General features: G+C 30.6%; 1 protein-coding gene across 1 annotated transcript in view; it reads right to left on the reverse strand.

Annotated features, from left to right (window-relative positions):
• The window catches only part of LOC134717531 (poly [ADP-ribose] polymerase tankyrase-2-like), a 30,734-nt gene extending 14,440 nt beyond the window's left edge, over window positions 1-16,294 (reverse strand). The window contains exons 1-4 of the mRNA XM_063580021.1: window positions 16,289-16,294; window positions 15,253-15,351; window positions 11,676-11,774; window positions 3,314-3,412 (exon numbers count right to left, since the gene is read on the reverse strand). Of these exons, the coding sequence (XP_063436091.1) occupies window positions 3,314-3,412; window positions 11,676-11,774; window positions 15,253-15,351; window positions 16,289-16,294 (303 nt within the window). The remainder of the gene's footprint in view (window positions 1-3,313; window positions 3,413-11,675; window positions 11,775-15,252; window positions 15,352-16,288) is intronic.
• Window positions 16,295-17,212: the final 918 nt, after the last annotated feature.

Raw genomic sequence — 17,212 nt, forward strand, 5'->3', positions numbered from 1 at the left:
GAAGCCGGTACGTGTCAGGGTAGAGTTTTATTTTTAAGTCCATATAACGACTAAGCTAACTTGTTTAAACGACTTAGCTAAGTTGTTATAACGACTAAGCATATTTATCTTGTTATAACAACTTAGCTAACTTGTTTAAACGACTTAGCTAAGTTGTTATAACAATATACATATGGTAAGTCGTTATAACAACGACTTAGCATATTTATCTTGTTATAACAACTTAGCTAACTTGTTTTAACGACTTAGCTTACTTGTTTAAACAACTTAGCTAAGTTGTTATAATGAGTAAGCATATTTATCTTGTTTTTACAACTTAGCTAACTTGTTTTAACGACTTAACTTACTTGTTTTAACAACTTAGATAAGTTGTTACAACGACTCAGCATATTTATCTGGTTATAACAACTCAGCTAACTTGTTTTAACGACTTAGCTTACTTGTTTAAACAACTTAGCTAACTTGTTTAAACAACTTAGCTAACTTGTTATAACGACTTAGCTAATTTCACTCGTTATAACAACTTAGCTTACTCGTTATCATTCTTTGCATCATTTACTTCTTATCTTACTATACTCATTGCTGTACCAACTTTGTAGAAATAAAAAATATTTCTCTGAATAAAAACTACAATATCTTAATCTTACTATGTTGGATTTAAACCTATTATAGTATTTGGATCAACAAATGTATGCATTATTTAACAGAGATCTGTTGTCAATAGCACAATAAATAATGCAAGTTAATTCCATCACGTCAAGTTATCGAAACATAAGTTTTGATAGCAATAGTTTAGTATGGTTATGAAAACAATTGCGACACATACTATGTAAAAAGAAAAGGCAGATAATTGAAAGCTTGCAATTCAGTCGTTCATTATAAAGTTACCAGTTTTTAACAACTGGCATGCAAAATGTAGATTTCAGTTGTCTAATCAGGGAATGCATGAAAAAAGTTAAGACAATATCATTCGAAGGATTTTTTTTTGTCATTTTGTATAAAAAACATGATATTTATATCTCATTTTATTTTTTTTCATTGACTACATGTATGAAAGGTATCAGAATGTGTGTCTAATCATCTGATATGATATTAAGGATTGCAATAATGACAGTTATGCCTAGATTTTTTTCCCTAAAATTAAAAAAAAAAATCCAAAAATTCAAAAGTGACCTTTTTTCAAACAAAATTTAAAAAATAAATAAAAATATACTCTCTGAGATATTTTTGTCAGGAATGCATCATATGCAATATTTTATAATGATCATCTTCGTTTATGCCAAAAAATCTGGAAAAAAAATATTGAAGCCATAAAATTGGGTTATTTTGTGATTTTTTGAAAAACATAAAATTTTAAATTTCGATTTTTTTACTTTAGATGAAAAAACTTTCAAAACTTTCAAATGTATTTTGAAACACTAATAGATTATAGTTGTAGAGCAAAAGAAAATTGGGGATAGATGTGTCCAGTGTATTGGAAAACAAGCGGTAAAAAAGGGTAAAAATGAAGTTTTCATCAAGCATTTTTGGCGTTTTTCAACCAAAATCAGAGCAACTTGTTTCCATGGCAACCAACACTTAAAAATGTTAAATGATTATTATTTTTGTTGTCAGTGCACCATTACTAATCCATGATCTGAAAATAAAGGATATCCATGAGTATGCATTTCTCATTTTCTTTGAAATCCTTTGATGCTTACAGAGAATGACTCTTAATGTATCCGTAGCTTCCAACATTTTATATAAAATGTTTCTTGTAAAGATAACACTTGAAACGATTTAAACGACTACAATTTATTTAAAGGATATTTTATTAATAAGTACTTAGTCAATTGACCTCTTGTGAATTATTAGTTCCCGCAAAATGTATCATGTACTCCATGCGTCGCTAACTCTATTGAAATGTATTTTTCTACAAACTCTGTTGTTGCTCAATAACTGGATTAGTGACATCGATATTAATGATGATCAACTCAATTGTAATGGCAATCTTACTTCAGAAGGGCATACTTCAACTTGTCCATAACAATAATCTGAACAATAAGTTTTTTTTCATTTATAGCCATGGCGTTGTCAGTTTGTTTTAGATTGACGAGTTTGACTGTCCCTTTGATATCTTTCGTCCCTCTTTTAAATATCATACTTGTAATGATCAACCCTTCATCAGGGGAATATGTTACCAAATGAGAGATAAGCAGTATATAGTACTCTTTTTTCTTGGATAACTAACATAAACAAACTACTGAAGAGTTTAAAGAAAACACAAAAATACCTTACTCTGAGGAACATGAAGAAAATCAAAACGGTAAGTCCATAATCAAATGTAAAAATCAAAAGCTGAAACACATGAAACAAATGGGCATCAACTGTAATCTTTGACTACATCGCCCCGTTTTACACCTCTAATTGTCTTCATCTCTTTTAGTTTATAGTTATGGCGTTGTCAGTTTATTTTCAATCTATGAGTTTGAATGTATCTCTGATATCTGTTGCCCCTCTTTTATGGAACCAAAATGTACAGAAAAAAAGACAGTCGCCATAACTTTGTCAGTTATGTGAGAAATACCCACGTATTTAAAAAAGAAGGCAAAACTCAATTAATACAGATATTAAGCGGAGCAGATGCAATGTACTGATTCAGCGTCTACAACGAAGACTAAATACATTATAAATTATGTTTCGAAGGCGTCAGCGTCACATGTTCTGCGTGGTTCCCCCACTTTGTGAACGTATTGAAAAATAAGCTAATTCATACCTTCCTGAGGCACAGCTGACAATTGATTTTTGTATTTCCTTAAGACTCTACACGTATTAAGTAATTAATTCATCCTTAGCTTGCAACATGTTAGGTATAAATGTTTCTTGTGACGACAAAACTGTAAAACGTTTCAGACAATTACAATGTATTTAAAGCATATTTTTTTTAATTAGAACTAAGCCAATAAACTTCTTGTGAACTTTTATTTACCGAAGCATGATTCGGCTTAGTTCTCCGTGTGTCGTTAACGCTACTGACATGATTTATTTATGTTCTAACTTTAGTCATAGTAGTCTCTCTTGATACATTAGAAATTATTACAAACACATAATTGAGATTTTAAATCAATCAAGCACATTTTATCTTCTATAGATTTGATCATTCTTTTTTATGATTCTTTTTGAAATTTATCTTTTCACATGTTTAGGAAAAACATAAACTGGGCTTTGAACATGTTGAATATGATCGTTACACTACTTAATTGTGCAATATTGTGGGACTCTGTTGTTTTTTTTGCATAAAACAGTGTCATAATCATGATAATTAAAAACTTACAACATGGTCAGGAGCATTTACAACAGCTCCGTTTCTGATCAAGAGATCTGCGACTACAACATTCCCTTGAGCCGCTGCTTTGTGAAGAGGGGTAGCATTCTGTAATTCATACAAGTGAAAATGAAAAAAAATCATTTATTAGAAACACATAACGGAAATATCATCGTAAGAACGAACTAAAATCAAACATCAGACAAGAAATACTCCTTAACAAAATACAAAAGATATCAAGCAAATCACTAACATCACGAAAATACAAAAATGTATTTACTATTTTCAGTCTTTCATAAAGCTGCAAAGTTTGCCTTACCGTAAAGGTTTAAATGTACTTACAACTTTATTTTTATTAGGGTATTATTTAGGAAAAAAGTTTTGAAAATATATCAGATTTGATTAAACATGTCATAAAAGAACCAAAATAACACTGAATTTGGCTAACCTACAAACTGCTCAGAGTCTGAACTGACAAGTTTAGGTGCTCGACCAGTAAAATCGAGCGCACATTTTAATCTTCTAGTCTCGACTTTACTTAACTGTACTTAAGTGTACTCGTGATAAGGTTTGTTGAGTCTTATATGGTCTTGACCAAGGCTCGACCTGTCTTGCAATTCAAATTTAGTTTTGACTGGTGTAAATCAGTCCATCTAACTAAATTAAATATTGATCTAACAAACTTCAAGCTAATAAGGTAGTTTATTTTATTTCTATGAAATGAAAGAGTTAAATTTTACAATAGGTAAAACTATAAATAATTATATAAATTCAGATAGGCATTTTTAATTATGCAGCTTTGTTGGAACTGTAAATTCTATCTTTTGTGACCTAGATTAATGTATTTCTTAAATTTGACCGCAGTACAACAAAACAAGATGACCTGAGATTCAGTAAGTTTAATATATATCATAGAAAGCTGCAACGTTGATTTGAAAAAGTTATCAAAAAGATTAAAGTGTATAATCTCTATTTTGTTAGAATTGCAAATTCTAGCTTTTTTGAACTAGATTAATTTAATTCTTAAATTTGACAGCAATACAACAAATAACTAATTGACATGGGATTGAGTTAGCTTAATATATATATCTAAGATAGCTGCATAGTTTGATGAAAACCTAAGTTGATTTTAAAAAAGTAATTGAAAAAATTCAAGTGTACTGTTTCTATTTTGTTCAAATAGCAAATCCTAGCTGTTTTTTATCAAGATTTCTTTAATTCTTTAATTGTACAGCAATACAACAAAACACTAAATGACATGGGATTCAGTAAGCTTAATATACATCTAAGATAATTGCATAGTTTGATGAAAAGCCAAGTTGATTTGAAAAAGTTATAAAAATAATTAAAGATGCCTTTCTGAATTTCTATAATAGTTTTTTTTTATTGATCTTTTTGGTGTTCAAGCTACAGTGCATACATACATACATACATTTTTACAATATATAAGTGATTGACATATGGCATAGTCATACTATTGATATTTTACGAATAAGACATAGTAAAAACAAATACAAATAAATGATGTGAATAATCGGTATATGATACAAGTAAAAGATACTTTGGAATACATTAAATATACATGATCATATCGAGAATAACATTTAATTAATAACTTTCATAAATTCCCCCCATCTGTCGACAAATGACTCGTGCTTGTCTTTAGAAAGATATAAATATTCTAATATCTCCAGACGTCTTTTTCAAAAATTTGAGAAAAGCTTGCACAGATATAAACAATATGTCTAATTGTGTGTACTTTACATAATGAATGTAATATTTTGCCTGTAAAATACAATAGTTTAACACTAAATTATCAGAATTCAATATACCAAAAATGACACTGTCTTTATTTAAAAATAGTTTTACTCCAAAAACTAAATGCCACCAATTAGAAAATTCTCTCCAAAATCGTTTTATTTCTATACATTCAAAAAATGTATGCTCTATAGTTTCTGTTTCTTTACAACTGGCACACTCATTAGTTAAAGAAAGTTTATATTTTTCAAAGAGATAATTATGTGACACTATTCTGTGTAACACTTTATATTGAAAAGCTTGTAGTTTGCTTTCAATAGTACATTTAAAAGCTAGTGAATAAATATTGTTCCACTTTTCGTCACTAATTTCTATATTAAAACTTTCTTCCCACCTTTGTTGTGAAATAGGAGAAACACTTACCCGATCGATAAAAAGTGAATATACATCTTTAGTATATAATTTGCTAATAGGCATTTTTTTTATTCTCATGCTCAAAAACGAATCTAAAAGAGTTGCTCTTAGGTGACATGTGTTGTTGTAATAACAAATATTTCCAGTCACGTGGTATAGCAAGTTTAATAGAAAGAATGTCTACAAAAGTAACATTCAAATTATATTTTTTGTTAATAGCGTCATGAGACAAAAATTCGCCTTCATCATCTACAATATCATTAATGAACCTTATGCCTTTCGTGTACCAAGATCTGTAAAAAATACTCGTTCTGTTAACCTTGATAAACGGATTGAACCAAATAAATTCTTTTCTAACATGAAATGCATTTAACGGGATGAAAATACCCTTGAAACGTTTCCAAGCAGATAGCACTTCTATTTAAAAAAGAGGTGCTTTTAAATTTAAAAACTTGAACGGACTAGAACTAAATTCATTATTAACGACAAGACTAGATATATTTGAGTATAAAGTTAAGACCCATTTCCGGAACTTGCTACCAAAATTAAAACAAGCCAATGCTTTTTGAATAAATTTCCATTCTAGCGTATCAAACGCCTTTTGGAAATCGACTAGTAATATAAGCCCTGGATAATTTTTTAAAGTAGTAAACAATATAATATCAGCAATTAGTCGTAGATTTTCACCAATATATCTACCAGCCACATATCCTGTCTGATCCGAATCTATAAGTTTCGGAAGAAATAATTTCATTCTTTCCGCAATAACTTTGGCTAATCAAAATTTAAGAGAGAAAGAGGTCGGCAGTTCGACAAGAGTGTTCTATCTTTATCTTTCTTTGGAATAAGAGTCAAAATACCCCGTCTTTGGTCTATTGAGAGGGTTCCGGTCTCGAAGGAATATTCATAGCTTTCCAAAACATATTTTTTTACATCAATCCAGAAAAATTTGTAAAACTCAGCGGTAAGCCCATCTGTACCAGGGCTTTTATTATTTTTAAATGTTTTTAAACTTTAACGCACTCAGATTCTGAAATATCTGCATCGCATATATCCTTTTCCAGATCTGTTAGCTTAGGAATAAAATTTAAATCAAAAAAGTTAGAATCACCTGTATATTTATCAGGGTCTTCTTTTGATGAGTACAGATTTTCGTAGAAATTTCTCTCTTCGTTTAGAATTTTTTCTTGTGACAATATTTCAATGTCGTTTACAACTAATTTGTTAATACATTTATTTTTATAATTACGTTTTTCTAATGATAAGAAATATTTTGAATTTCTTTCATTGCCTTCGCAGTGCTCGGCATGTGATCGTATAATAGCCCCTCTTGTTTGATTATTTACTTTTTGCTCTAAATCTTCTTTAACAATATCTAATTCAATTAAAAGTGTATTTATATCTTTATCTAAATATGTACGAGAGAGATTTTTCTGAATTTCGTCTTGTCGTTTTTTTAAACTGGACTCTCTTTCCCGCAATTTCATGTTTTTATATTTGGAATATTTGACGGTTGCGCCCCTTATTTCACTTTTAATGGTATCCCATTTTAAATTTTTATTTTCTAAATTTTGATATTTATCATCACATTCTGATAAAGTATTTTTGACTATATGCACATAATCTTTGTCTGTCAATAAACCCGAGTTGAATTTCCAGAAACCGGGACCTCTCTCACTAAAGTTTTCGCCTGACAGTGTCAACTTGATAAGACTATGATCAGATTTTATAGACGGAACAATGGATGTTTTTGTAACACTGCTTGACAACAAAATCGATATCAACCAAAAATCTAAGCGACATTGTATAAGCGGGGTTCTTTGACGCCAAGTATTTAATCTAGAGTCAACATTTTTTGTCCTCCAAATATCACAAAAGTCAAATTCTTCTATAAAATCTTCTAATTTACTCGTATATTTGACAGGTGTGTTATATTTTGAACCACCCATTTTGTCTAAAGATGGATTTAGTATCGTATTAAAATCTCCACCCAAAACGAGATATTGTTCTAACTTTTCATTTAATAAAATCTTTAATTTTTCAATATATTCAATTTGGTCATATTCAAAGTTTTTGGTTGGTGCATAATAATTCACAAAAACAAAATCTGTGTTATCAATTTCAACAGTTAGAATGAGATACCTTCCGTTTTCATCTGCATTTTTTTCTTGCAAGAAAATGATGTCGCTTTGAAATTTGTTTAACCAAAGAAACGTGGATTTGCGTTTAAAATCGTTTCCAAAGCCATTTACATAAAGAGAAGTTAAATTGATACAATAATTAGCCATTATCTAGTTTTTACTTTACAGTCTTATTAATTTCATATGTGATACACTTAACGTAGTTGAACATTATATAACTAAGTAGAAACAAAATACAGAAAAACATATCAAATATACAATACAATACAAAAAGAGAGAGAATTCTCTCTGTTCGGTCTGCCTGACCTAAACCATATAATTAGGTCTTTCCACTTTTCTGTGGAAATACCTATTGTTTTTCTTCTGATTATTTTTTTTTTTTTTCTTCCGCCTAATTTTGTTCTTGCGATAAACATTTGTTTCCCAATATGTCGCTTAGATATTTGGTATATGATATCGAACAATTGATGCGCTTTTGAAATTTATCCTGCGTAATCGAAAACTTTTCTTTGTAGGAGTTATCTCCCCAAACACTGTTTTCCTTGTTAGCGCAACTCCTTCGCAACCGTAAAATATTATGACAAATTATTTTACAAAATTGCTCGATATATCCTTCGCATGATTTGTCCTATTTTGACCGAAGTGATATGAACGCTCCATATGAGAGTTATTTCCCCTTATTCATTTGATATAAGTGAATTGCATTTCTAACTGGTAAACCATAATTGATAGCGACCTAGGATCTTTTGATTTGAGGTCCTTGGTCCCAAAAAATGAAAAGTAGGTCAAGGTCAAAGGTCAAGATCATATTCTAATTTTTGAATATGGCTCATTTCCACTCATTTCCAGAAAACGTATAAAATATCGACAAATTATTTTTGGTGATATAACTCATTAACTAAACATAATTAAGACCTATGGTCTTTTGATTTGAGGTTCTTGGTTAATGACCTTGAAATTAATCTCAAGGTCATAGCTTAAGTTGACGTTCTAGATTTTGACCTTTGCTTTTACCTCATGTGTATACATAATAAAGTCATGAGACTTTTGACAAACGGTATCAAACCATTCAACCTTGAAAAAACAACCGGAAGTGACCTTGTGTAAACCGGAATTAGCTATTTATTGTACTTTATTATATAAAAGTATATAGAACAAGATATTTTTGGAATCAGTGTCAAGTAAATAGTCAAATATTATCGGAAATAGAGTTTTTCAAACCGGAAGTAAGAAATTATCTCCCTTATCTAAACAAATATTGTTTAGAAACCATATATTTTTGGAATCAGCGTACAATAAGCTATCATTTGACGATTGAAATAACATTTTAAACCTATGTTTACACCTTTCATATTAAAATACATTGTTGTGGTGGAAAGACCTTCAATTGTTCTCTGAACAATTGGTTTTTAATTAATGTTAATGTTTGTTATATTCATTGTTCATTCTCAATAAAACGCATGTAACTTTCATTCATTAATAAAAACAATACACTATAGGTTTACCAGTTACGGTTTAAAGTACATGTAACTTTCATTTATACATAACAACATTACAATTTACAACCTTTACTATAAATGACCCAATTACAGATTGAAATACTCGTGCACAGGTACACAGACATTCTTGTTGATAATTTTGTATACCTTTTCTTGCCGACGTACGAATATGGGACAAAGTTATATAAAGGCAAATATGTATTTTGATAGAACTGTGGATTGCAGTGCATATCACTGAATTCATGTTTTTGCATATATATATATATCGGGTAGTTTTTTAAGATTTGCATTGGGTGCAAAACTTATAAAAAATGTTTAATACATACATTTTTGTTCGCCAACATTGCGGGGGATCGAAAGGATATTCGCACTTTACAAAAAAGGAAATGAGAATTCATTTTATAGAATACCAGTATATTGGATTATTCTAACGTGTGTATGTGCAATTAATGTAAATACAGTGTCAACAACAACAAAAAAGTGGGATTTTTTTTCTCCCGGGATTATAGTATTAATACACAGGGAAGATGATTACTTTTATGATGTCTGCGTGCCGGTACCGTGAGTAAATTGTGTTATATAAATATAAATAGTTTTTAGTTTTACCTATTGTGAAATTATTTTCTTTCATTTCACAGCAATAAATCAAACTACCTTATAAGCTTGAATTTGGTAAGATCAATATTTAATTTGTAAGATAGGCTGATTTACACTAGTCAAAACTAAGGTCAAGACTAGTCGAGACAGGTCGAAACTGGTTGAGACTGATTTGAGACAGGTCGAGACTACAACCATTTCAGACTACACAAAAATCATCAAGTACTGAATCAGACTAATCAATTGAAGTCGAGCCTAGTCGAGTACACATAAGAAGAGTTTCGTACAGTCGAAAAAATGTTGAGACTAGTCGAGTAAAATATGTGCTCGATTTTACTGATCGAGCACAAAAACTGGTCAATTCAGACTCTGAGCAGTTTGTAGTGCTTGCGATGTCTACAAGTACTCATTCTATAGACCTATTTAAGAAAATCATTGTTCTAATGAATGTGTTTTTGAGACTCAATTATCTCAGACTACATGTATTTGAGGATTTGTAATATTGCACTTAACACAATAGATATACATGCATGTTAATGACTCAGATATTCTAAACTACAATGACCTGTAAAAATAGGTTTTACAACTGTCACATTCAATGCACTATTTTGTTCTTCGTATTTAACCTGCTGTGACTTTCTATGATTTTAGGGCATTACATCTATCCTATAGTTGTCTACTTAATATGGTTCATGAGTTATATCTCCATACAACTTATTTCAAACTTTCCAGAGAGGAACAATCCTTCAAAAAGGTATGGTACTCTTTTAACTAAAATATTGTAAAGTGACGGTATATCGCGACGATCAATTTGATAACAAAAAATTGTCAGAATTGTATAATGGTTTGTGAGTAAAAACCAAACAATTTATTATTAAGTTTTCCAAACATCACTGTTTTAAATACTGAAGCTTTTGCTTTTTAGTAATAATGTTTAGTTTACTTTTTTATTTATAAGTTTGACTGTCCCTCTGGTATCTGTTATCCCTCTTTTCAAATCAATGAATTATACAAAACAACAAAAACAGTGTGGTTGGAGTTGACACTCACATTTAAAGTGTACGGTCACTCAGATCAAGCTTTGCAAGCGTATTTGTACGAACAATGTTGTTTTAAAAAGTCCTTCTTGAGGTGCCTGTAACAAATTACTAACCCGGGAGAATTAAACGCATACATGTAAAATACTGTACACGGAATGAACTCAATCGAAATGAGCGAAATGAATGAAATGAATGACACGGAAACGGAATGAACGTAACACGCAAACGGAACGAATGAAAAACGGAGCGAAAACGGAAAAACGGGAAACTTGAGTGGTTCAGTAGCTGTAAATACAATTTACATTATGTTTCGAGGGCGTGAGCAGCAAATGTGCTGCATGCTACACCCACTTTATGTGAATGTATAAAAAAAAACTAACTTCCTCAGGCACAGTTGACAATTGATTTTGTTTAAGCTCAACACGTGTTAAGTAATTAATGCATCCGTTGCTTGCGACATGTAAGGAATACATTTTTCTTGTGACGATTAATCTAAACGCTTCAGACGATTACAATGTATTTAATGCATATTTTTTAATAATGAGCCAATAAACTTCTTGCGAACTTTTAATTACCGAAGCATGATTCGGCTTAGTTCTCCGTGTGTCGCTAACGCTACTGACATGATTAATTTATGTACTAACTTTAGTCATAGTTATTTATCTTGATACATTAGAACTTATAAACAAATAAATAATTGAGGTTTTAAATCAATCAGGCAGACTTTATCTTCTATAGAATTGATCATTCATTTTTTATACATCTTTTTGACATTTTTCTTTTCACATCTTTAGGAAAAACATGAACTTGGCTTTGAACATGTTGAATATAATCGTAACACTACTTAATTGTGCAATATTGTGAGACTCTGTTGTTTTTTTGCACAAAAAATGTCTTCGTGTCATCATAATTAATAACTTACAATAGTGTCAGGAGCATTTACAACAGCTCCGTTTCTGATCAAGAGATCTGCAACTTTAATATTCCCACAAACCACTGCTTTGTGAAGAGGGGTAGCACCCTGTAATTCATACAAGTGACAATGAAAAAAAAAACATTTATAAGAAACACATAATGGAATATCATCGTAAGAACGAACTAACAACAGATAATTAAATACTCCATAACAAAATACAATCATATCAAGCAAAACACTAACATCACGAAAAAGTAAAAATGAATTTACTATTTTCAGTCTTGCATCATATCAATTACATAAAGCTGTAAAGTGTGCGTTACCGTTAAGGTTTGAATTTACTAATAACTTTATTTTTATTAGGGTATTATTTAGGAAAAATGTTTTGAAAATATATCAGATATGAGGAAACATGTCAGAAAATAATCTAAATAACACTGAGTATGGCTTAACTACAAACTCCTCAGTGTTTTAATTGACCAGTTTTGGGCTCGATCAGTTGAATCGAGCACATATTTTACTCGACCAGTCTCGACTGTACTCAACTGTACTTTATTGTACTCGACTAGGTCTCGACTTTACCTGATTAGTCTGATTTAGTACTTGATGATCTTTGTTTAGTCTGAAATGGTCTTGACCAAGGTTCGACCTGTCTCGACCTGTCTCGACTTGTCTCTACCTGTTTCGACTAGTCTCGACCCATTCTCAACCATTCTCGACTAGTCTTGCAATTCAAATTTAGTTTCGACTGGTGTAAATCAGCCCATCTAACTTAATTTAATATTGATCTTAAAAAAATCAAGCTTATAAGGTAGTTTGATGTATTCATGGTAATGCTGTGAAATGGGAGAAATTAATTTTACAATAGGTAATACTATAAATAATTATATAAATTCAGATAGGCATTTTTAATTATGTAGCTTTGTTGGAACTGTAAATTCTATCTTTTGTGACCTAGATTAATGTATTTCTTAAATTTGACCGCAGTACAACAAAACAAGATGACCTGGGATTCAGTAAGTTTAATATATATAATAGAAAGCTGCAACGTTGATTTGAAAAAGTTATCAAACAGATTAAAGTGTACTATCTCTATTTTGTTAGAATTGCAAATTCTAGCTTTTTTGAACTAGATTAATTTAATTCTTAAATTTGACAGCAATACAACAAATAACTAATTGACATGGGATTGAGTTAGCTTAATATATATTTAAGATAGCTGCATAGTTTGATGAAAATCTAAGTTGATTTTAAAAAAGTAATTGAAAAAAATCAAGTGTACTGTTTCTATTTTGTTCAAATAGCAAATCCTAGCTGTTTTTTACCAAGATTTCTTTAATTTTTTAATTTTACAGCAATACAACAAAACACTAAATGACATGGGATTCAGTAAGCTTAATATACATATAAGATAATTGCATAGTTTGATGAAAAGCCAAGTTGATTTGAAAAAGTTATAAAAATAATTAAAGATGCCTTTCTGAATTTCTATAATAGTTTTTAGTTTTACCTATTGTGAAATTATTTTCTTTCATTTCACAGCAATAAATCAAACTACCTTATAAGCTTGAATTTGGTAAGATCAATATTTCATTTGTAAGGTCAAGACTAGTCGAGACTGGTTGAGACTGATTTGAGACAGGTCGAGACTACAACCATTTCAGACTACACAAAGATCATCAAGTACTGAATCAGACTAATCAATTGAAGTCGAGCCTAGTCGAGTACACTTAAGAAGAGTTTCGTACAGTCGAAAAAATGTCGAGACTAGTCGAGTAAAATATGTGCTCGATTTTACTGATCGAGCACAAAAACTGGTCAATTCAGACTCTGAGCAGTTTGTAGTGCTTGCGATGTCTACAAGTACTCATTCTATAGACATATTTAAGAAAATCATTGTTCTAATGAATGTGTTTTTGAGACTCAATTATATCAGACTACATGTATTTGAGTATTTGTAATATTGCACTTAACACAATAGATATGCATGCATGTTAATGACTCAGATATTCTAAACTACCTGTAAAAATAGGTTTTACAACTGTCACATTCAATGCACTATTTTGTTCTTCGTATTTAACCTGATTTGACTTTCTATGATTTTAGGGCATTACATCTATCCTTTCCAGAGAGGAACACTCCTTCAAAAAGGTATGGTACTCTTTTAACTAAAATATTTTAAAGTGACGGTATATCACGACGATCAATTTGTCAGAATTGTATAATGGTTTGTGAGTAAAAACCAAACAATTTATTATTAAGTTTTCCAAACATCACTGTTTTAAATACTGAAGCTTTTGCTTTTTAGTAATAATGTTCAGTTTACTTTTTATTTATAAGTTTGACTGTCCCTCTGGTATCTGTTATCCCTCTTTTCAAATCAATGAATTAGACAAAACAACAAAAACAGTGTGCTTGGAGTTGACACTCACATTTAAAGTGTACGGTCACTCAGATCAAGCTTTGCAAGCGTATTTGTACGAACAATGATGTTTTAAAAAGTCCTTCTTGAGGTGCCTGTAACAAATAACTAACCAGGGAGAATGAAACGCATACATGTAAAATACTGCTTTAATCAAATAAAAGCATAATCTGGGCTACAACAACTGTATTATATTTACAATTATTAATTTGCCGGACATTGTATACCTGAAATAAGCATGCATCAAACATCTACTTTTTAGTGTTCAATGCTTTCTTAAGAGATTGTGATTTTTACATGGTTCGAGATGTTCGTAAGACCCCTTTTTGGTCCCAAAATATAGCAGTTTAACAAAGTTGTTAAAATGTAAGCTTTTAGTTATCTATTGATCAATAGAATGCTTCTGCTACATAAATGTGGGCTGTTTTTGACAATACAATGCACATATATCAGGTACTAGCACCATTAAGTCATGCTTATTTACTGAAATCTTCACAATTCTAGCATTTAAGTTCAATTTTAGACGGTTTTCGTGTGAAACGAAAGTGGCCGCATTCGTGTTCATCTTTAATATTAAAATGTAAATTGTATTTTATGATAAAACATAACATTAATAAAGATTGAGGATGATCACGGATGTGGCCACTTTCATTTTTGACGAAAACCATCTGAAAAGTGACATTTTTCGGCATATTTGGTCGAATTTTCATATTTGAACTTGAATCGGGCCGTTTTTAATGACAAAATCAGTTAAAATCTTTCACATAACCTAATTGATTCAAATAAAATAGACACATAAGTTTTTAAAAAGTGGTCAAAATCTTTCGTCAGATGAACCTAAAATTTGAGGCCAAAATCGGTCCTTTCATGACCTTCTCCTTTGAGTCATTTTAATTTCTCTTGATACATTAGAAATTATTAACAAATACATAAATGAGGTTTTAAATCAATCAAGCACACTTTATTTTCTATAGATTTGATCATTCATTTTTTATGCATCTTTTTGACATTTATCTGTTCACATGTTTGGGAAAAACATAAACTTGGCTTTCAACATGTTGAATATGATCGTTACACTCCTTAATTGTGCAATATTGTGATACTCTGTTGTTTTTTTTGCATAAAAAAAGTGTCTTCGTGTCATCATAATTAAACACTTACAACATTGTCAGGAGCATTTACAACAGCTCCGTGTCTGATCCAGAGAACTGCGTCTTCAACATTTCCACAAACCGCTGCGTTGTGAAGAGGGATATCGTCCTGTAATTCATAAAAATGAAAATGAAAAAAAAAAAATCATAGGAAACACATAGTAGAATAATATCGTAGGATTGACCTTAAATCAAAGATAAGACAATAAATACTCCATAACAAACAATGTTCTAATAAATTTTTGAGACTCAATTCTCTCAGACTACATGCTTTTAAGTATTTAGAATATTGCATTTAACACCAACGATATATTTTAATGACTCAGATATTCTAAACTACAATGACCTGTAGAAATAGGTTCTCACAACTGGCACACTCAAGGCATTATTCTGTTCGACCCTTTTTGGTATTCAACCTAATGTGAATTTCAATGATTTGATTATGATTATGGTGCATTTTTTTTAAATCGAGGTCAAAGGTCATGAAAGCAATTTCAATTTACGGATACTTCCAGTAGAAAAATCGAGTCAAAACAAATGCAAAACACGAGACAATTTTATAGGAATGCTATATTACTGTTGGAAAAATATATTTCTATCAAAGTATTAATTAGTTTTGATTGATTTTAACGGTAACGTATGTTACGTTACGTTTTCTCTCGAAAATCAATCCTTAAGTCACACAAATGTATCTGTAGTCGCCCTTGCATTATCTAAATAATATAATACCTCAATGTCATTTGATTGCACGTATATACAAACATTTATCTGCAAATTTGATATAAATAATCCGTAACAAAATATTTGAAGCAAGAGGCAAATATAAAAAATGACGTATTTTTAATTGTTTAGAAAAGTCCCATGATGAGCTGTACATTAACATTTTGAAGCGTATGGTCTGCTGTTAGTTTGAAAGCCTGCCAACCGTTAAGATCAGACAACCATAGGGGAGATTTTTTTTTAATTATTGTAATGCAATATCTTGAGTCTAGATCATACAACAATTTCATTCACATCACTAAATCAGATATGATATGAGTACTAACTAACATTATTAAAATGAGTAAAGTGCTATTCTAATATGTCTTGCTTCTTTCGCTTTGCAAACAACACTATTATCGATATATCTATACTTAGCGCAGACTCCGAGATGTACAAAATGATGGCTGTTACACTATACTTCCCACGTAATTCCAAATGTATAGAAACCTTTTTGCAAACCCTTTGTCGATTTTATTGTTTTAAAAATTCAGTGCAATTAAAAAAAGACCAAACCACTATATAATTATTCTTTTCCCAATGCATAATAAAGAGAAGTAATGCACAAGAGCTCGGAAAAAAACAACACAATAAAAATAAAATAAAATTCCGCGAAAGTTATTAATGTTTTCGGGGCCGATTTAAGTCATTTAAAAACATGACGTCATACAATTGAAAACGCTAGAGTTGAAAGTTTTCTGCTACGCGAACCATTGAAATGTCTTTTACTATCGTATTAAAACTGATTATCAAGGTAGATTTTATTTTATTTTCTATTCTATTGCATTATTCGCATATTTACTGATTTCTGCAAGTCAACATGGCGGCTCCTTAAGTACGAAAGGTCAACTTTTGATTTGACTGTGCTCACGAGAAAAAACATGTAAATCAACATGGCAATTGTTGCTTTTAAGAATGAAACAGATTTTTTTTTCAGCGGTTCACGAAATAATCCATGCATGCTACGGATTTATTAGAATATTTGAGCTTTGTTTAACAGGGAGTAAAAAAAAAATAGCCATACACACATCATAACCACCATCGCTTCAGTTTTTCTAATGATCGTATTTGTCCTATTTGAATCGAAATAATTCATGGAAGCCATAGATTATTGAAACTTTACAAATGGCCTTGGCCGTGATATTCGTTAATTTGATCCCACGCTAACGCTCAGGATAAAATTCGAATATCACGGCCCAGGCCATGTGAAA

This window comes from Mytilus trossulus, chromosome 5 (assembly GCF_036588685.1).
Source record: "Mytilus trossulus isolate FHL-02 chromosome 5, PNRI_Mtr1.1.1.hap1, whole genome shotgun sequence".
Lineage (NCBI taxonomy): Eukaryota > Metazoa > Mollusca > Bivalvia > Mytilida > Mytilidae > Mytilus > Mytilus trossulus.